General features: G+C 44.0%; 1 protein-coding gene across 5 annotated transcripts in view; it reads left to right on the top strand.

The window, feature by feature from the left end:
* oma1 (OMA1 zinc metallopeptidase) overlaps nucleotides 1-20598 on the top strand; it is an 80604-nt gene that overhangs the window by 18933 nt on the left and 41073 nt on the right. For all 5 annotated transcript variants that reach the window (XM_038794364.1, XM_038794362.1, XM_038794361.1 and 2 more), the window contains exons 4-5: nucleotides 10370-10543; nucleotides 17785-17892. In XM_038794364.1, the coding sequence (XP_038650292.1) occupies nucleotides 10370-10543; nucleotides 17785-17892 (282 nt within the window). The remainder of the gene's footprint in view (nucleotides 1-10369; nucleotides 10544-17784; nucleotides 17893-20598) is intronic.

Raw genomic sequence — 20598 nt, forward strand, 5'->3', positions numbered from 1 at the left:
TCCAGCTCTTTATATGCTCCTGGTCCTGGCTTCCTGTGGCCGATAGGAATCCAGTCTCCTGCATATCCTCTGCTGTTTGTTTTCTACAATGCAGTTGTCCTCCATGTTTTCTTGTGGCTGTTTTGCATTTGGTTGAATGTGTGTGCTGCTGGATTCTTCCAGTGTTTTCAGACAGCTGCCATGTGATATTTTATTCTGCTGTATTTGTATTTTCCTTGAGTTCAGGGAGTCACAGAATTGTTGGAAGCAATTCACACTTCCACGACCACTATCTTAATTTTTTTTAAAATCAGTACTTGTGAAGTGAGCATTGCTGACAAGGTCAGCATTTACTGCCCATGCCTAATTGCACTTGAGAATGTGAACTGCCTTCTTGAACCACTGCAGTCCATGAGGTGTGCATACATCCATAGTGCTGTTTGGGAGGGAATTACAGGACTTTGACCTAGCGACAGCGAAGGAATGGACGGTGCCGAACTTGCAGGGTAACTTGAAGGTAGTGGTGTTCCCATACATTTCCTGCCCTTGTCCTTCTTGCTGGTTTCAGGAGTTTGGAAGGTGCTCTTGAAGGAGCCTAGCTGAATTCCTAACGGTTCCTGCTTGGTAACCACCATCACTTTTTTCCTTCTGCAGTGCAGATATAAACTATTTTTTGCATTTCTGTCTTCCAGATCACTTTGTGTGAAAATTTCTCTCAATCCATCTGAATAAACTAATGCATTATTCACCAGCACATAATACGAGACATACTTCAGCCAATTCTCACAATCACAGTCAAATTTTCCTAATAACTTGAAAACCTTTTGTGTCCTCCTGAATTTTAGATATATGCATCCATATATTCCTGATCACTTCATTGTTAGACACATAGGGTGGCATTTATGCCTCACAGTGCCAGGGACCCAGGTTCAATTCAGACCTTAGGTGACTGTGTGGAGTTTGCACATTCTCCCCGTGTCTGCATGTGATTTCTCCGGGTGCTCTGGTTTTCTGCCACAGTAAAGATGTGCAGGTTAAGTGGATTGGCCATGTTAAATTGCCCCTTAGGGCGGGGTTGGAGCAATAGGACAGGGGATTAGGTCTAGGTAGGGTGCTCCTTCCGAAGGGTCGGTGCAGACTCAATGGGCCGAATGGCCGCCTCCTGCACTGGAGGGATTCTATGTTCCCGTTTTGAAACAGGTGCATATTCTTGATGTTGTGTTTCAAATATTTCTGCCCAGATAGCACCTATGTTGTGAACAACAATGATCCGACACTGACTACTCTTGAGTATCACTACTTGTATCCCTCGAGTCCAGAATCCATTCATTGACCATTATTTTCTGATTTGTCGTGTGTTGCACCTTATCAGATGACTTTGAAAATTCATGAGCATCACATGTGCTGCTTTTCTTTTCTCAATACATTGCTTACCTCAAATATTTATTTCAGATTTGTAGTACATGACATTCATTTTACAGATCCATGTTAGCTCCCTTAAATTAACCTGCGTTTTTCTGAGTATTGTTATCCTGTATTGTGACCATTCAAAGCTTAGCTTCCACTGATGTTAGCCTGACTGATCTATTGTTACTGTACTCCCATTCCTCTTAGAGTCCAATATCTAATGATGTTTGAAAACTATTAGTAAGAGCATCTGTTATTTCCTCTCTGAATTCCCTCAGTATTCTAGGATGTGTGCCATGTTGGCCCTCTGCCTTTCCACTTTCAGCTTCACCAACCTTTTAGTGCTACTTCTTTATGTATTCTTATCCTATCTGATTGCATCATCTACTATTGCTGTGGCTTTGCAATTCCATTATCACTGGCTTCTATGAAAATGAACTCATTTAGTATGTTCACTATTACCTCATACTTCTCGAGAAGATTTATCGACTCTAATCAATCCCTAATCATTCCTGCTCTTCATTTTGTTATCTGCTTAAAACTTTAAATAGTTTCACCTTTTTCATTAACTCTATATCATCCTTTTTACACCATTTTTCCTACTCTATCCCTCCTTAATTTTTAAATCCAGAAATGTTTAGTTCGCTGTCCAGCCCTGGACTATGACACATCTCTGCTGTTACATTATGCCACCACATTATTATTTGTGCCTGTGTTCACCACATTTATTTAGAAAACTTTGTGCAGTTATGCACATACAAATGAAGTCTTCTGTCATAATTGAAATTAATAAGAACAAAATATAATTAACAAAACACTACAGACCAACGAGAGCTACAGCCACCAGAAAATGCAAGTTTCCGATAAATGAAAACAAGCTGATTCATGCGTTGTTTCTACAGTTGGATCAATCGCTTCTTAATTTTGCATTCCACGAAGCAATTTCACTAAACTTAATCATAAAAGCATTATTTTAGTATTCATGCAGCGCAATCTGCAATTATAAAAATGCTTCCTTATTTAAGCATTTTAAAAAATGTATTTGAAAATCCATGTTAAAACTGCTCAAAAGGAGTAAAGAGGAATAGGGGACGCGATTCTCCGCTCCCCATGCCGGGTGAGAGAATCACGGGAGGGCCGGGCGACTCATTTCACGTCCCCTGGCGCCCCCGCGATTCTCCCACCCCCTGCTCGCAGAATCGCCGCTCGCTGTTTTTCATGGCGACCGGCGGCAACCACACCTGGTCGCTGCCGTCGTGAACATGGGCGGCAAAGGCCCATTTGAAGCTTGTGGGGGGCGGAGAAGGGAGTGAGCACCACGGCCGTGCTCGGGAGGGGAGTGGCCCGCGATCGGTGCCCACCGATCGTCGGGCCAGCGTCTAAAAGCGACGCACTCTTTCCCCTCCGCCGCCCCGCAAGATCAAGCCGACACGTCTTGCGGGGCGGCGGAGGGGAAGACGGCCACCGCGCATGCGCGGGTTTGAGCCGTTGTGACGTCAGCCGCGCATGCGCGGGTTGGAGCCGGCCAACCTGCGCATGTGCGACTGACGTCACATAGGCGCCGCCGTCGCGTCATTCTCGGTGCGCTGCCTTGACACAAGCGTCAAGGTCCGGCGGCTAAGAATAACGGAGCGCCGCTCCTAGCCCCCCCGGGTGGGGGTGAATACGGTGAGAGGAGCGGCCTCCAAGGCTGTTGTGAAACTCGGCCGAGTTCACGACGGCCTTCCAGATTTTTTCCGGGAGCGGAGAATTCCGCCCAGGCTTTTCTTCATTATCCTACAGCAAAAGGCTATAATTTCCTCTCAATTTACTGAGGAAGTAAATGTGACCATAAACTAGTGAGCTGGATTTGATGTTTCCCGCTGTCAGAAGGAGCATGTTTAATCCAGCGGATGACCCCCCCCCCCCCCCTCCCCCCAACCTACCTGCCTGTCTCTGCTCCCACTGCAATTGGACCAGCAGCAGGGTGACATCCGGCCAATTGAGGCCCTTAGCTGCGTAATCGATGCCCATTTAACATCCTTCCCACTGCCACAGAGATTTACTTGGTGGGGTGAGAGGACCACGCCAAACAACCAGTGCGTCAGGTTTCCAGGTTTTCCTGCATTGAGTGGTGGTGGGGCATCTTAACAGAATTTGTGGGCTTAATGGACGGCCCACCAAGGTGGAACATGACATCCTCAGCCCCCCACTCCCCATTGAGGCAAACCTTCCTGAACCTGAGGGGCGGGTATCTTAAATATTGATCGTCAGCCGGCTGATCAGCTTACGGGGTGGACCCCCCTTAACAACCACACCCAACTAAGGGGGACTGTGGTACCCCGTTAAATTCAACTCAGTGTCTCTAACTTTCTACTGGCAGCTACATTTTACCAAAGATAGGAAATAGGGAAAAAATATGCAACAAAATTAATATAGTAATTGTTCCCATATTTCATTTCAGGGTATATTTTATCCATATTTTAATTCGAAACCTAGCTGCAGATACAAGGTTCAAAGTCGAGGACAACATCAAGGTTGCAAAAGGAGAAATGAGATAAATGATGAAATAGTGGTTAGGTGGCGCCAAACTTGGCTTTTAAAAGCTCGTAGGAGAAAGTGAAGACTGAGGGAGGTAAGGAGTTTCACAGTTTTAAAGTGATATAAAAGAATGAGTTGGAGTCGAAGTCAGTACAAATAGTGGAAATGCTTAGAGGTAGCACTGACCGTAAAAGAACAGATGGTTGCAGAGAGAAGGCCAGGAAGGTTGTGATGGGGACAGAGAAAAATTAAGTTTTGACTTGAGAGCAGGATTACTTTTCAAGCAACTAACGACACTTGATCTTATTGTATTCGAAAAAGCATCTTAACTAACATCGGTCTTGGGATTTTATATTACATAAAAACAAAAAAACAGTTGAAATACTCAGCAGGTCAGGCAACATCTGTCGAGGGAGGAACAAATGCTCTTCAAACTGAATCATTAATCCCCATTCCCTTACTGCCGATAAATCCAACATTTTTTGTTCTTATTTTAGATTTCTAGCAATCTCGTTATTGTGCTTTTAATATTACTAAAATTTGATGCACAATTAGTTTGTGTTAGCCAACTCTGGATAGTTGATGGTACTTCATTATCAGCTAAGTATTGAAATCTCAAATTTCAGAACCTCATACGTTCGGCAATAATTCAGTTGGATTTTAATTTTCCTATGTCATCGAGGCAGAAATTGATTGTGACTATGTGAGGGGAATGCTGCTTTTGCTAACTATTTTCTCTACGTCACCTGAATGTTGGTTGGCAACAAGGCTGATTAGCAATTCAATAATCCTATGGGGAAGCACAATGGTTAGCACTGCTGTCCCGTAGTGCCAGAGACCCGGTTCAGATCCAACCAGGTGACTGTGTGGAGTTTGCACACTCTCCCTGTGTCTGCGTGGGTTTCCTCCCACAGTCCACAGATGTGCAGGTTAGATGGATTGGCCACACTAATTTGCCCCTTAATGTCCAAAGTTACGTGGGGTTACAGGGATAATAATAATCTTTATTGTCACAAGAAGGCTTGCATTATCACGACAAGGAAGTTACTGTGAAAAGCCCCTAGTCGCCCACACTCCGGCGCCTGTTTGGATACACAGAGGGAGAATAGGGTGGGGGTTTGGGCCTAGGTAGCGTCCTCTTTCGGAGGGTCAGTTCAGCCTCGATGGGCCGAATGGCCTCTTGCACTGTAGGGATTCTATGATTCTAAAATGTTGTAAACCTTTCTGAAGTTTTTCTGAATGGAAGGTTGTGACTAGTGTTCCACAGGGATCTGTGCTTGGGCCTCTGTTTGTAATGTACTTAAACGATTGGGAGGAAAATGTAGCCAGCCTGATTAGTAAGTTCACGTATGACACCAAGGCTGGTGGAGTGGCAGATAGTGTTGAGGATTGTCAGAAGATACAGCAGGACATAGATCGGTTGGAGACTTGGGTAGAGAAATGGCAAATGGAGTTTAATCCGGACAAATGTGAGGTAATGCATTTTGGGAAGTCTAACATAGAGGGGAAATATACCATAAACGGCAAAAACTCTTTGGGATATAGAAAGTCAGAGAGATCTGGGCGTCCAGGTCCACAAATCTTTGAAAGTGGCAACACAAGTGGACAAGGTAGTCAAGAAAGCATACAGAATGCTTGCCTTCATTGGATGGGGCATTGAGTATAAAAACTGGCAAGTCATACTACAGTTGTATAAAATCTTGGTAAGGCTGCACTTGGAATATGTGCACAATTCTGGTTGCCAAACTACCAGAAGGCTGTGGAGGCTTTGGAGAGAGTGCAGAGGAGGTTTGCCAGGATGTTGCCTGGTCTGGAGGGCGTTAGCTATGTGGAGAGGCTGAATAGACTCGGACTGTTTTCATTAGAAAGATGGAGGTTGAGAGGCGACCTGATAGAGGTCTACTAGATTATGAGGGGCATAGATAGAGTGGATGGGCAGGCACTTTCCCAGGGTGGAAGGGTCAGTCACCAGGGGGCATTGGTTTAAGGTCCGTGGGGCAAAATTTAGAGGAGATGTGCGAGGCAGGCTTTTTACGCATACAGTGGTGCGTGCCTGGAACGCGTTGCCAGGGGAGGTTGTGGAAGCAGATACATTAATGGCATCCAAAAGGCATCTTGATAAATACATGGATAGGATGGGTATAGAAAGATATGGTACAAGGAAGTGCTGAGGGTTTTGGCGAAGTTTGGTATCATGACCAGTACAAGCTTAGAGAGCTGAAGGGCCTGTTCCTGTGCTGTATTGTTCTTTGTTTTCACTTGTTTTCTAAATATGTACGGAATATAGATATTTGCAGAGGTTCCTTTACTGAAACTAATAAAATGAAAATGTTATGTTTTTAGAGGAATTAAAACAGCTGCGACTTAATTAACATTCAATTAAGTCTCCAATAACCCCTTTGTAAATACTTATTCCATATACAGATATTCGGGGGAGAAATTGGATGAATTTCCCAGTGCTCTGTTTCCATATCCCAAGATTGCTTGCCCAATATAATTTTAATAAACAGAAAGTTCTTGAAATTCTCTGCAGATCTGGCAACCTGTGGAGTGAGAAACAGTGTTAACATTTCGAGTCAAATATGACTCTTCTTCCATTCTGAAGAAGAATGATATTCAACTTGAAATGTTAACTATGTTTTTGTCTCCAGCGACACTGCCAGACCTGCTGAGTATTTCCAGGGTTTTCTTTTTTATTTCAGATTCCCAGCATTCGCAGGATTTTGCTTTTAAACTATATTACTGAAAATGCTGGATTTTTGGGCGATTTGCCAGTTTTTCAGAATTCCCCAGCAGCGACCTAATACATGTCTCCTGGATTTGTTTTTGTGAGGGATCCAATACCTGTTTTAGGACCATTTTGGAAAATTGGCTTGTACTGAACAGAGCAGGTGCCAGCTGAAATGCTTCTGAAGATGTGACAAACACTGACACCTCACCCAAATTACTCTGATGAGGCCAGTTTCAAGCAATGGACCTGACTATGGACCATAATCAATTTTTACCCCACTGTGGAGCATGAAATGTAATTTGCATTTAAACTCTGATGGATTGAGGGCAGGATTCTCTGTCTCTGATCCTAGGGGCTGGTTTAGTGGGCTAAATAGCTGGCTTGAATGCAGGACAAGGCCAGCAGCGCGAGTTCAATTCCCGTACCAACCTGCCCGAACAGGCGCTGGAATGCAGCGACTAGGGGCTTTTCACAGTAACTGCATTGAAGCCTACTTGTGACAATAAGCGATTATTATTATTATATTTTCCCACTCAAGCTGAATTGCACTGATTTGTGCTCCCGCTGGGAGCAAATCAGGAAGAGATTCCCAGTCCTTAGCCATGCAAATATTTGCATGGTGAGGATTGCGAGGGCCAACGGTCTGCCATTTTGAGTGAAAAAATGGCAACTTTAACACTCACCTGGGCAATACACCTGCTGGGTCAGACACAGGAAGCAGCACCTGTCAAGTCCAGGAAAGAGAAAACCAGTCAGCTGGGTTTAAACCCCCTCAGATGTTTAATCTGAAAACCATTCATTCATTTCTATTTGATATTGATTTTACTGGGCTGTGATCGACATCTTTCACACACCCCCAGGTATCAGCATTGTTCCATTCATTTCCGTTCACAGTTGAGTAACTTTGACGTGGTCAGCTATGAAACTAACCATGTTTATAATCATCAACCTTTGATTGACAGCTCCTGGACCTCAGCAACAGGGTTATGTGCTTTCCATTCATTGCCCTTCACAGTTGAGTGATTTTGAAGTCGTCAGCACTGAAACTAACTGAAAGCCCGGAGAATAGCTCAGCACGGTAATAGGATGCAAATGGGTCTCAATGAACCATTCGCATCCTCCTGCTAGCTTTGGGCATGAACCTCAACCCATGCGTGGGGAACCGAAGCATCGACAGCGTTTTTCCCAATGCTGCGTTCTCCGTTTCATTAAGAACTCCGTTATCGGCAAGAGGCGGTGGAGAATCCAGCCCTGGGGTCAATGCTTTGTATCATAGGCTGGAGTCCTTTCCTTACTCTTTGGTTACAACCTATCTGACACTGGGAGGTGACATTGGAATTGAAGTAAAGTTGAGTTGATTCAATTATGGACTATAGGTTTAGATGAGCACCTTTATCATTTACAGGTTTGCAAGTAAAGGGTGTCTTCATCTTCTTGTGCGTTATCTCAATACAGCTTTTCAATTCCTTCAGGAAGAAAACTAGCTGATTATTATACAAATTACAGATTTAAAGTAAAGAACTAAGGGCTGTTGTCAGGAGCAGTTTCCAGCAAGCCAGTTATATAATACAGACAACAGAAATGGGGTTAAGTTCCTAAAGAGGATTTTTTAGTGTTTTTTCTATTGTTCGGGTGGAGTATGTCTTCAAACGTCTGGAACAAATTGAGAGGACAGCAGCCAGATGCACTGTCGCTGGCCTTGCCATTTGGAAATAAATGTCAGCAAAAAATGCATCCACTTTTTCAAGACCATCAAATGGCAGTGATTATTCTTTACAATTCTAAAAACTGTAGAAGGGTTAAACAGAGTTTTAAATCTATGATCTATTCCCTTAATGAAAAGCCACACATTCAGAACATATTTCTATTTAATGTATTGTTTAAATACAAGAATTTCTTCCCTGTATACTGTACGTAAAACCAGGATACTTAGCAGCAACACACTTATGATTATATATTATACACCAGAAATAATTTGCCACATAATGGAGTGGAGGCCCCCAAGATCACCAAATAATAGCTTGTCAGACTGTCAATTGTGATTGGAACATAAATGCATTTAACTCAATGCAAAGCATGAGTAAAATATCACACCTGCTTTTTTTGAAGTTCATTCAATAGAAGTTGGGAGGAAATTTAGCAAAAAGGAAACGGTGACAATAAAACCATTTAACAACTTGTGTGAAATGACCTTCAAAGCATGCTAAGAAACATCTAACAATTAGGAAATTTCCTTTTCTGTTTAAAATCATTGCTGTTGGAAAAATGATAGATTTTTTTAAAAAGTGCTCAGCAATTATTTTTAATATAGGAGGATTTGATTGGTCATGATTAAATTAACTGATGTCAATATTCTTCTTTCATACAATACTCTTTTTGGCAAACTGTGTTCACAGAGAAAGCTATAAACCTGCTATAAATATCCATTATGAGAATTTGAGGAAATATATGTGAATTCTGAAACATCAGGTTCTGCATAATGCTATGCTCTACACAACAAACTATAGGTTAGGCATTTTTCTTCAAGCCAATTTGCGATTGACAGAAGCACAGTTTCCATTTATCAGTAGGGGCTTATAGTGTGCTATGAGTGAGAATAGTTATATATATCTCTTGCAAGAGTCATCTTCATATTGCATTGTATTTTATTGCATGCAGTGCTGAATACTTGCAATAGGAACAATAATGAAAGAAAGAACTTACATTCTGTCGTGTCGTTCATGGCCTCAGAGAGCCCCATAGCACTTTTCATCTAATTCTCTTCCCACACCTAGTGATACACTAAGGCAGACTTTCATCTGTTTCCATAGCTAGTTATTCCTGGAGCAGGTCACTCGTTTGTCGCAAGAGGCTTATAACTTGAGGGGCACCACCCCACATCAAGAATGGCTGGCGAGGAGTCTCTCCTGCTTTTATTGCCAACCATTGGCGTGTTGGAAGGATTTGCAGGTTAACACTCGACCTGTTTGGCCTTATTATGAATGAACCCTCCTTGGCCATCAAGTGCTGGGATGGGACTCAAACCCAGAGCTTCTGGCTCAGAGGCAGGGACGCCACCCACTGTACCACCAGATCTCCTCCAAAGCACTTTACAGACAATTCATTATTTTTTAAGAAAACTTACATATTTGCTGTGCTCATTCTGCTCCTAGAGAAGTCCCGGAGTGCTCAGAGAGTGAATAAAAGTTGGACGGGGGAGCAGAAAAAAAAGGGCTATCAGTCGCACAAATATAGGCGAGGAGCTTTTGAAAGGGAGAAAGCCAAGTAAGAAATGTTGAGGGAGGCTGTCACTGGGGAGCGATACCATGGCTTGAGTGGTCATTGGACTGATGGTATTGCTGAGGTTAGATAATGTGGATTTCCGATTTAGATAGGTGATTGGAGCACCAGATTCTTGGAATGGAATAATGCAGCTTTGATAATCTCCATTGAATTTAATTGCTGAACTAACTGTGGTGCTTTGGAAGGACATTCGGAGGGAAAAGCATGCCTTGGCTATTCTTTTATATCTTCAGGTGCCTGGCGTATGGTGGCTTATTGTTGGATCCAGGGAGCAAGGCAGGCTGAGTCAAGGCATGGCATGGAGATGAAATGGACATGGGGAGAAAAACACTTAACAATGCAGCTTATTTATTGTCTTAACTTTTTTAAATAAGTTGTTGAGTGCACTTTATCTTGAGGGATTGATACTGAAATTGTGTTTGTTTCTCATTATTTCCTCCTTGTCCTTAGGTGCTAGAGAACTATAAAGATAAATTTCTGCCTGTGACTGACCCAATGTATGAGACCACTCAGTTTGTTTTCAACCAGTTGATTGAAAAAAACAAAGATATCCCAGGAGTTTCTGAAACAAAGTGGAGCATTAACGTTGTTGAAGATCCAGAGATAAATGCCTTTGTCATGCCGGTAAGAAACAAATCCTGAAAAAGCTTCAGGCTAAAATGTAAACATTTAATATGCTACATTAGCAGTTTTATTACGGATCTTTATTGTACCAGGGTTATATTATATAATTCAGTTATGAATTCTGCTTTACAATTGAAAAATAATTTCCTTATTATATCCTCTTGTGGTTTACTTGATGGTATTATTCTGCAGTTATTATGCCATTACAATGTTTAATCAGTGAAGTGGCTCCAACATTTCAGCTTTCGTTAAGTGTTCAACGTAATCAGTTCCACATTCCAATTAATTTAGAATCCCTACAAACCTAGACTCAATGCTGTTTTAAACACTCAAGCAGGACAATAATAAGTGCCAATTAGAATTTTATACTAAAGTATAGCTGAAAATTATATTTAATCAACTCCTCCCAGTGACAATAATTGTAAATTTTAGAGGTTATTAATCATCTACAAATTAAGGGAGTACAATGCACCAGTGCACTATTTATTAAGAAGGGGGTACAGTTTCATTTTGAGTTTCTCCTGTACTGGCAAGTTCCCAAACCCAGCTGTTGGGCCTCCAAGTGCAGCAAGTGAATCACTCAACGTAGGTGAAGATTACAGGAAAGACTGTTTTGTGAACTAGAAACTAATTTACTCTAGAAAAAAGTGCATAAAAGTTAAGATTCAAGATATTATTTAGATAAGATGCACAAGATTCAGCAAAGTTCTATCTCAAGTTAAATATAATTATGGTTTTGTAACAATCGACATCTGGTCACACAGAGAAAATATACCGCAAAGTTTGAAGTAATATTTCCAATCTGTAAAACTAACCTACATAGAAAATTGATTACTCACTAGGAATAGGTCAGTGACCCATTTCCTGTGTTGTAGGACATGATTGGCTAGGAGAATTGGGAATTAATACATACAGTAGTTAAAAATAGAACAGCTAGTGATAATGCTGCCAAAACCATTTAACAACTGTGCAAGCTCCAATTGACATTCAGTACTCAAAAGGATTGATATGCACCATTTCATTTCAGTGATGTATGCCAGTGGCAAAACACTTGCTTTGGTGTTTCTTTACTATTGATTGCTACCATAACCTGACCACATTTGCTAGATGGGATGAACAGGTTCTGTGACGTTTAGTGATTTCAAACTGACTCCCCACTGGCGAAATTAAGAACACACTGCCCTAAAAATGATTTGACCCTATAGAAAGATTATTTAAAATATTAAATGATGAGAGTTATTCACCATTAAAAATAAATTAATCTGTACATCACGCACAATATATGTGGTTACATTGTTAACTGGATGGGGCAGATTTTTTGTTCTTCTGTTGATGTCTGTCTGTACGCCTCGTTATGTTACATTTTACATAATTTAAATGCTATTTTCAATAGCCAGCAGAGGAATCCCAGGAGGTTTGAAGGAAGGAAGCTTGTGCAGTCGTTCTTAGAACATAGTAGTGCATAGGTCTAATGAACACACAGAACAATATTTTACAAAAAGTTTTTTTTCCCGGCAATTTGGCATTTGTCCTTTTCCTCCCACTGAAGCAGGACCCCAGCTCAACTTTCTTTCAAAGACCCAGAAGACCACCTCCCATTTAAATTTGCACTGTGACAAACAGAGATGGTGTTTTGCACTTGATGTGCACCATTCGAAAATTTAGGCCAATAGTTTTGATCCTCTTTCTTTCAAACCTACCAAATAACTTCAGCAAATATAAGTGATATTGCATTGTACAAGACTGCGTTCCAATCAATAACATACCTTGGGCTTGAAATTTATGTGCCTCAGGTTTTGGGTGTGGGGTTGGCATTTCGACCTGTGACTGCTGGTTCTGATTGAGGTGGGCAGCATGCAAATCTGATGTGTCAACCTCATCTGCATGATTATAGTATGTAACTGATTGGGTCCTGCAGCCTATTCTCCTTCACACTGCCTCTGTGTTCCGTAGGAGGCCAATCAGCATTTTGCAGGTTTTATATAGAGCAGGCAATTTGTTCTTCTTAAAGGCAAGATGTCGCTCTTAAAAGGAAATTGCACAGAATAATATTGGTGAAATGTAAATGTTGGAAAAGTGGCCATTGGGACAGAGAGTGTTGGATGCGAGGCTGGAAGCATCAGTGGTGAGCTGGGCAAAAGGATGGCACCTTTGTTCCTCAGAGGACCAGGAGGCCCTCACGGATCACTCTCATAAGCAAGTGTGAGTGGTTGTTAGGGAGATAAATTCCCAGCATCTGTGCAGCCTTGCCATAAGAAATCTAATGATCTCATATGGGTGGTCAAGGTCAGTTAATTCATCTTGACATAACATCTCCTACCCATCATACTACTAGCTTCCCACCCTCCTCAATACACCATATCCCCATCACTTGCCCACCAGCAGTACCTGGCACTATGATATGTACCTGACATCAAAAAACTCCAATTCATCCTCACACATCTAATAATGCTATTGAATACAAAATCGCCTCACCTCCTGCTATTATATCAGCTATTCAGCTAAGGCAGGAACATTACCCAAGCACAGAATTGCTACACAATCTCTGCCCTCTTGTAGGACAATAAAAGGGAACAGAGCAGAACTTGGGGGGACAAGTATGCCTCGATCTCCTAAATCCTATGCAGGAGTTATCTCTCGGCATCATGGTGCCAGTAGTGATAGAGCCTGTGTCATCCGTGTCTCAAAGAATATGAAGAATTATTGTAATTTCCTGCCTTACATTCCTTCTCAACTTGCATCTCAGCCTCATCCTGCTAATTGGCATGATGAGAAAGCTGCAGATGGTATCACCATGACCTCTTGCTTCCTATCCCATTTCCTCAGAACAACCTCCTGCCTCTGATTTCCTTGAGACACCCAAGAACTGTTGTCTACCCAGGCTTCTTATGGGTTCTTATGGCTTACTCCATAAGCCACCCATAGAAAGAGCACCAAAGAAGAGGTCCTATGATTTGAACTTATACTCATGGCCGCCAGCTCCGGTACTACCACTGCATATACTTTGGTGGCTGGTATAGAGTTGGCATCAGCATGTGGTGAGTCATGCGGCCATGACTAGGCCACAGCCAGGAAATGGGTAAAGAATGATTCATTTGCCAGATTCCCATTGGGCAAGGTTGCAGACAGGATCTGTTGCAAAGAACTCAGCTGAGGACCTCCTTGGGGTGGCTTACAGGTGAACATAAATGGGTGCATTGGTTGGCCTATCAAACAGCCTGTTATCATGATCAAAGAGTATGCATCTATCTTCCCAGTTATCCCGCAGACCCGGAGCCACTGATATTGCTGCCTGAAGACCCAGAGCTGCTGCTCTTGTACCTGTGCAGCCTTTGCATTGACAGATAACCACAGCTACTGTCCTCCCTATCAGGATGCAATGACATTGGCAAATCCAAGAACTCGCCATGTCACCACCAAAAACAATCATGAGTACTTTCGGACACCTTACAATAGCCGAAGTTCTGAAAAAGTACCATACCTATAATTTAAGTAAGAAGTCTTACAACACCAGGTTAAAGTCCAACAGGTTTGTTTCAAACACGAGCTTTCGGAGCACGGCTCCTTCTTCAGGTGAATGGAAAGGCTTGTTCCAGAAATGTTTATATAGACACAGTCAGAGATGCCCCGGAATGCGAGCACCTGCAGGCAATCAAATCATCAAAGATGCAGAGAGAGAGGTAACTCCAGGTTAAAGAGGTGTGAATTGTCCCAAGCCAGTTCAGTCGGTAGGCCTCTGCAAGTCCAGGCTTGTTGGTGGGGGCCGAATGTAATGCGACATGAATCCCAGATCCCGGTTGAGTCCGCATTCATGCGTGCGGAACTTAGCTATAAGTTTTTGCTCAGCAATTTTGCGTTGTCGCGTCTCCTGAAGGCCTCCTTGTAGAATGCTGACCCGGAGATCAGAGGCTGAATGTCCTTGACTGCTGAAGTGTTCCCCAACTGGAAGGGAACAGTCCTGCCTGTTGATAGTCGCACGATGCCCGTTTATTCGTTGTCGCAGTGTCTGCATGGTCTCGCCAATGTACCACGCTTCGGGACATCCTTTCCTGCAGCGTATGAGGTAGACTACATTGGTCGAGTCGCACGAGTATGCACCGCGTACCTGGTGGGTGGTGTTTCCACGTGTAATGGTGGTGTCCATGTCGATGATCTGGCATGTCTTGCAGAGATTACCCTGGCAGGGTTTTGTGGTGTTGTGGTTGCTGTTCTGAAGGCTGGGTAATTTGCTGCAAACAATGGTTTGTTTGAGGTTGCGCGGTTGTTTGAAGGCCAGTACTGGGGGTGTGGGGATGACCTTGGCAAGATGTCCATCCTCGCTGATGATGTGTTGGAGGCTGCGAAGAAGATGTCGTAGTTTCTCCGCCCCAGGAAAGTACTGGACGACGAAGGGTACTCTGTCAGTGGTGTCCCGTGTTTGTCTTCTGAGGAGGTCGGTGCGGTTTTTTGCTGTGGCGCGGTGGAACTGTCGATCAATGAGTCGAGCGCCATATCCCGTTCGTACGAGGGCATCTTTCAGCATCTGTAGGTGTCTGTTGCGCTCCTCCTTGTCTGAGCAGATCCTGTGTATACGGAGGGCTTGTCCATAGGGGATGGCTTCTTTAATGTGTTTGGGGTGAAAGCTGGAGAAGTGGAGCATCGTGAGATTATCTGTGGGCTTGCGGTAAAGCGAGGTGCTGAGGTGACCGTCCTTGATGGAGACGAGTGTGTCCAAGAATGGAACTGAATTTGGAGAATAGTCCATGGTGAGTTTGATGGTGGGATGGAACTTATTGATGTCATCGTGTAGTCGTTTCAGTGATGTCTCGCCGTGGGTCCAAAGGAAAAAAATGTCATCGATGTATCTGGTGTATAGCATCGGTTGAAAGTCCTGTGTGGTGAGGAAGTCCTGTTCAAACTTGTGCATGAAGATGTTGGCATATTGAGGTGCAAATTTGGTCCCCGTGGCTGTTCCGTGCGTCTGGATGAAGAATTTGTTGTCGAAGGTGAAGATGTTGTGGTCTAGAATGAAACGGATGAGTTGCAGAATTGCGTCTGGAGATTGGCAGTTGTCGGTGTTGAGGACTGAGGCTGTTGCAGCAATGCCGTCGTCATGGGGGATGCTGGTGTAGAGTGCCGAGACATCCATTGTGACGAGGAATGTTCCTGGTTCAACTGGTCCATGGGTGCTGAGTTTCTGTAGGAAGTCCGTCGTGTCGCGACAGAAGCTGGGTGTACCTTGTACGATGGGTTTCAAGATGCCCTCGATGTGGCCAGAGAGGTTCTCACACAGGGTCCCATTGCCTGAAACGATAGGACACACCCCCAGTACTGGCCTTCAAACAACCGCGCAACCTCAAACAAACCATTGTTTGCAGCAAATTACCCAGCCTTCAGAACAGCAACCACAACACCACAAAACCCTGCCAGGGTAATCTCTGCAAGACATGCCAGATCATCGACATGGACACCACCATTACACGTGGAAACACCACCCACCAGGTACGCGGTGCATACTCGTGCGACTCGACCAATGTAGTCTACCTCATACGCTGCAGGAAAGGATGTCCCGAAGCGTGGTACATTGGCGAGACCATGCAGACACTGCGACAACGAATAAACGGGCATCGTGCGACTATCAACAGGCAGGACTGTTCCCTTCCAGTTGGGGAACACTTCAGCAGTCAAGGACATTCAGCCTCTGATCTCCGGGTCAGCATTCTACAAGGAGGCCTTCAGGAGACGCGACAACGCAAAATTGCTGAGCAAAAACTTATAGCTAAGTTCCGCACGCATGAATGCGGACTCAACCGGGATCTGGGATTCATGTCGCATTACATTCGGCCCCCACCAACAAGCCTGGACTTGCAGAGGCCTACCGACTGAACTGGCTTGGGACAATTCACACCTCTTTAACCTGGAGTTACCTCTCTCTCTGCATCTTTGATGATTTGATTGCCTGCAGGTGCTCGCATTCCGGGGCATCTCTGACTGTGTCTATATAAACATTTCTGGAACAAGCCTTTCCATTCACCTGAAGAAGGAGCCGTGCTCCGAAAGCTCGTGTTTGAAACAAACCTGTTGGACTTTAACCTGGTGTTGTAAGACTTCTTACTGTGCTCACCCCAGTCCAACGCCGGCATCTCCACATTATAATTTAAGTGGCTAGCCCTTTAAGGAATGTTAGGACGGGAGAGGCTCACCTAGGATCTCTGAATCTGTTTTGTGCAGTAGTGCAGATTATATATCCCGGTTAGCTGTGATGTTTGACATCAGGATAGCGCTGCTTCACAGGCTGAGGATGGCCAGCACCAATTCAAGTGTTGCTATGAAGATGAATTTTGCACCCCTAGGTTATGAACCACAACATTTCAACTATGCAGCCCAAAGTATGCTTTTTTGAAATGCACTTCACCACAGGAGGATAACATTGCTTTAACTAGAGACCAATGGAGAAACTGAATGTTTAAAAAGATAATCAACATAGTCTAAACTGAGGTAATGTCATGCATAAATGAACTGTAGAAAAGTCATGACAAACTACTCTATCATTGCAGCATGGAGGGCAGAATGATGATGCAGTGGTTAGCACTGCTGCCTCACAGCACCAGGGACCCGGGTTTGATTCCCACCTTAGATGACTGTCTGTGCGGAGTTGGCACTTTCTCCCCATGTCTGCGTGGGTTTCCTCCAGGTGCTCCCGTTTCCTCCCACGGTCCAAAAATGTGAAGGTTAGCTGAATTGGGAATGCTAAGTTGCCCCTCAGGGTGAAGTTACAGGGCAGGGGATTGGGCCTAGGTAGGGTGGTATTTCAAAATGGCTGATGCAGATTCGATGGGCTGAAAGGCCTCTTTCTGTACTGTCAGGATTCTATGATTTGTTACCTTGTGGACTGGTTCATTTTCTCCTTCCCACTCTCCCACCCACAGACCATGTCCCATATGATCTGTCAGTTCTGGGCATGGTACAGTGATCGGCAGCAATTTGCCATGAAAGAACTGCATGATTTGAACCATAGTGATGGATAGTTTATTTCATCTCCATCAATAACGAAATTTCAAACGATCTAGATTATTATGTAACACCATATTACTTTTTAATCTTCCAAACAGCTTGAACATAACCAAAATGTGGTGGATTATTGTTGGTTAAAACATTGAGAGGGTCATTAAACATTAATTTAAGTTGTCACTTTTTAGTGCGTCCTATTGCTAATTGATGATGTATGCCCTTCTTATTGAATTATTTTCCTTTTCTTGCAGAATGGCCAGGTATTTGTTTTGACTGGGCTGTTCAAAGCAATAGCCGACAGTGATCAACTGGCATGCATTCTAGGTCATGAGATGGCTCATTGTCTCCTTGCGCATGGGGTGAGTGCAACTTCACTGTTGTCAATGGTTTGGGGAATAATGTATTCACAAATTAACTAAGACCTTCGCCACAGGAACCACCAGTTTCACTGTTAGTATTGAGCAACTTATTCTAGTGAAATAAACTTAATACCTGGAAAAATTATTGGTCAGATATGATTTGGGCTTCATTCAACATTCAAATCTGGTAGCAGCTGGAAAAAAACATTTGGCAATTGCTGTAGGTAGAGGGCTTGGCTTACAGAAGTACTATAATAGACAGTTGAGTTATTGGTTTACATTACTACCACATGTATCACCCTGGTAATACCACATGTATCACCCTGGTAATGGCACATATAATTGGAGGAGAGCAAAAACTAACTAGGAAAGTATTGCTGCAATTTTTAAAATCAACTTTGACCAAACTAAAGATAGCCTTGCAGACTGTAGTAAGTAGCATTATGTTCTGGCATCTATTTTCAGCTCTTTTGTGCTCTTGGGCCTACTGTTCAGTTTGACCCTGGGCTGCATTTATGATCCCATAATTTCTACATCACCAAGGCCACCAACTTCCATTTCTGTAATGCTATTTGTCTCAACCTCTTACTCAGCTCAGTTCCTCTGCTGCCAAAACATTTGCTACCCCTAAACTACACTATTCCAATGACCTCCTGGCTGGCCTCCCAATTTGTATGCACTGTACACTTGAGCTTATCCAAAACACAGCAGCCTGTATCCTATTTCATACCAGTTTACTCAGCATCTCAAGCTGGTTGATCTACATTGACTCCTGGTCTGAAAATGCATCAATTTGAAAATGCTCGTCCTTGTTTTCAAACTCCCCCTTGGCCTCACCCCTCCCCTATCTCTAAACCCTCAGAGATTTGATGTTCATCTCACCACTATATCTTCAGTTGCCTTGGCCCAGGTTTTGGAATACCCTCCCTAACTCTCTGCCTCTGTCTTCCTTTAAGAAACTTTTGAACCTACGTCTTCAACCAAGCTTTTGGCTACCTGTCTAAATATCTTTATTGTGGCTTGGTGTTAAATTTTGCTTGATTCATGCTCCTGTGAAGGGTCCTGGGACATAAAAACCCACTGCAATGTTATAATGAAATTCAACACAAGCTTGAGGAACAGCACCTCATCTATTGTTTAGATTCTTTGCAGCTTCCGGACTCAACATTGAATTCAACAATTTCAGACGCAAATTCTTGGGTCAATTTCAGACCGCAAACTTTTGGGTCAATTTCAGACCGCAAACTCTTGGGTGGATTCTCTACTGCCCACCACTGGTAGCAGAGTTCCCAATGCGGCGGAGAATCGCGCCCAGTGCTCCAGTCCCCTGCTGGCAGTGGCAGTGAGCTCCATACTCCATGCCAGCAGGTGAATGCAAACGGGTCCAATGACCCATTTGCATCCGATTAATGGGCTGGAGACTCGATTCTCCATGCCTCTTTGATACTACGGCTCTCTTGACTGGATTCATGCGAACATGGCTTGATGCAAGTCTCTTTAAGCGTGGCACTGACTTGGTGAACCTCACAGTAAGTCTAGGGGTAAGAATGTAAGGTCGGTGCATCCAAAGTCCATGGGAGGCCCCCTAGAAATCAAATCCTGTCCACCCTACCCCCATCAGACCCCCCCCCCATCTGATACCCCATCAGAGACCCCCATGTCAGAGAGACCCCCATATCAGAGAGACCCCCATATCAGAGAGACCCCCATATCAGAGAGACCCCTATATCAGAGAGACCCCTATATCAGAGAGACCCCTATATCAGAGAGACCCCTATATCAGAGAGACCCCTATATCAGAGAGACCCCTATATCAGAGAGACCCCTATATCATAGAACATAGAACAGTACAGCACAGAACAGGCCCTTCAGCCCTCGATGTTGTGCCGAGCAATGATCACCCTACTTAACCACGTAACCCGTATACCAACAATCCCCCCATTAACCTTACACTACGGGCAATTTAACATGGCCAATCCACCTAACCCGCACATCTTTGGACTGTGGGAGGAAACCGGAGCACCCGGAGGAAACCCACGCACACACGGGGAGGACGTGCAGACTCCACACAGACAGTGACCCAGCCAGGAATCGAACCTGGGACCCTGGAGCTGTGAAGCATTGATGCTAACCACCATGCTACCGTGAGGCCCCCTAATCAGAGAGACCCCTATATCAGAGAGACCCCTATATCAGAGAGACCCCTATATCAGAGAGACCCCCATATCAGAGAGACCCCCATATCAGAGAGACCCCCATATCAGAGAGACCCCCATATCAGAGAGACCCCCATATCAGAGAGACCCCCATATCAGAGAGACCCCCATATCAGAGAGACCCCCATATCAGAGAGACCCCCATATCAGAGAGACCCCCATATCAGAGAGACCCCCATATCAGAGACCCCCATATCAGAGAGACCCCCATATCAGAGAGACCCCCATATCAGAGAGACCCCCATATCAGAGAGACCCCCATATCAGAGAGACTCCCATATCAGAGAGACTCCCATATCAGAGAGACGCCCATATCAGAGAGACGCCCATATCAGAGAGACGCCCATATCAGAGAGACGCCCATATCAGAGAGACGCCCATATCAGAGAGACGCCCATATCAGAGAGACGCCCATATCAGAGAGACGCCCATATCAGAGAGACGCCCATATCAGAGAGACGCCCATATCAGAGAGACGCCCATATCAGAG

Source organism: Scyliorhinus canicula, chromosome 4 (genome assembly GCF_902713615.1).
Source record: "Scyliorhinus canicula chromosome 4, sScyCan1.1, whole genome shotgun sequence".
Classification (NCBI taxonomy): Eukaryota; Metazoa; Chordata; class Chondrichthyes; order Carcharhiniformes; family Scyliorhinidae; genus Scyliorhinus; species Scyliorhinus canicula.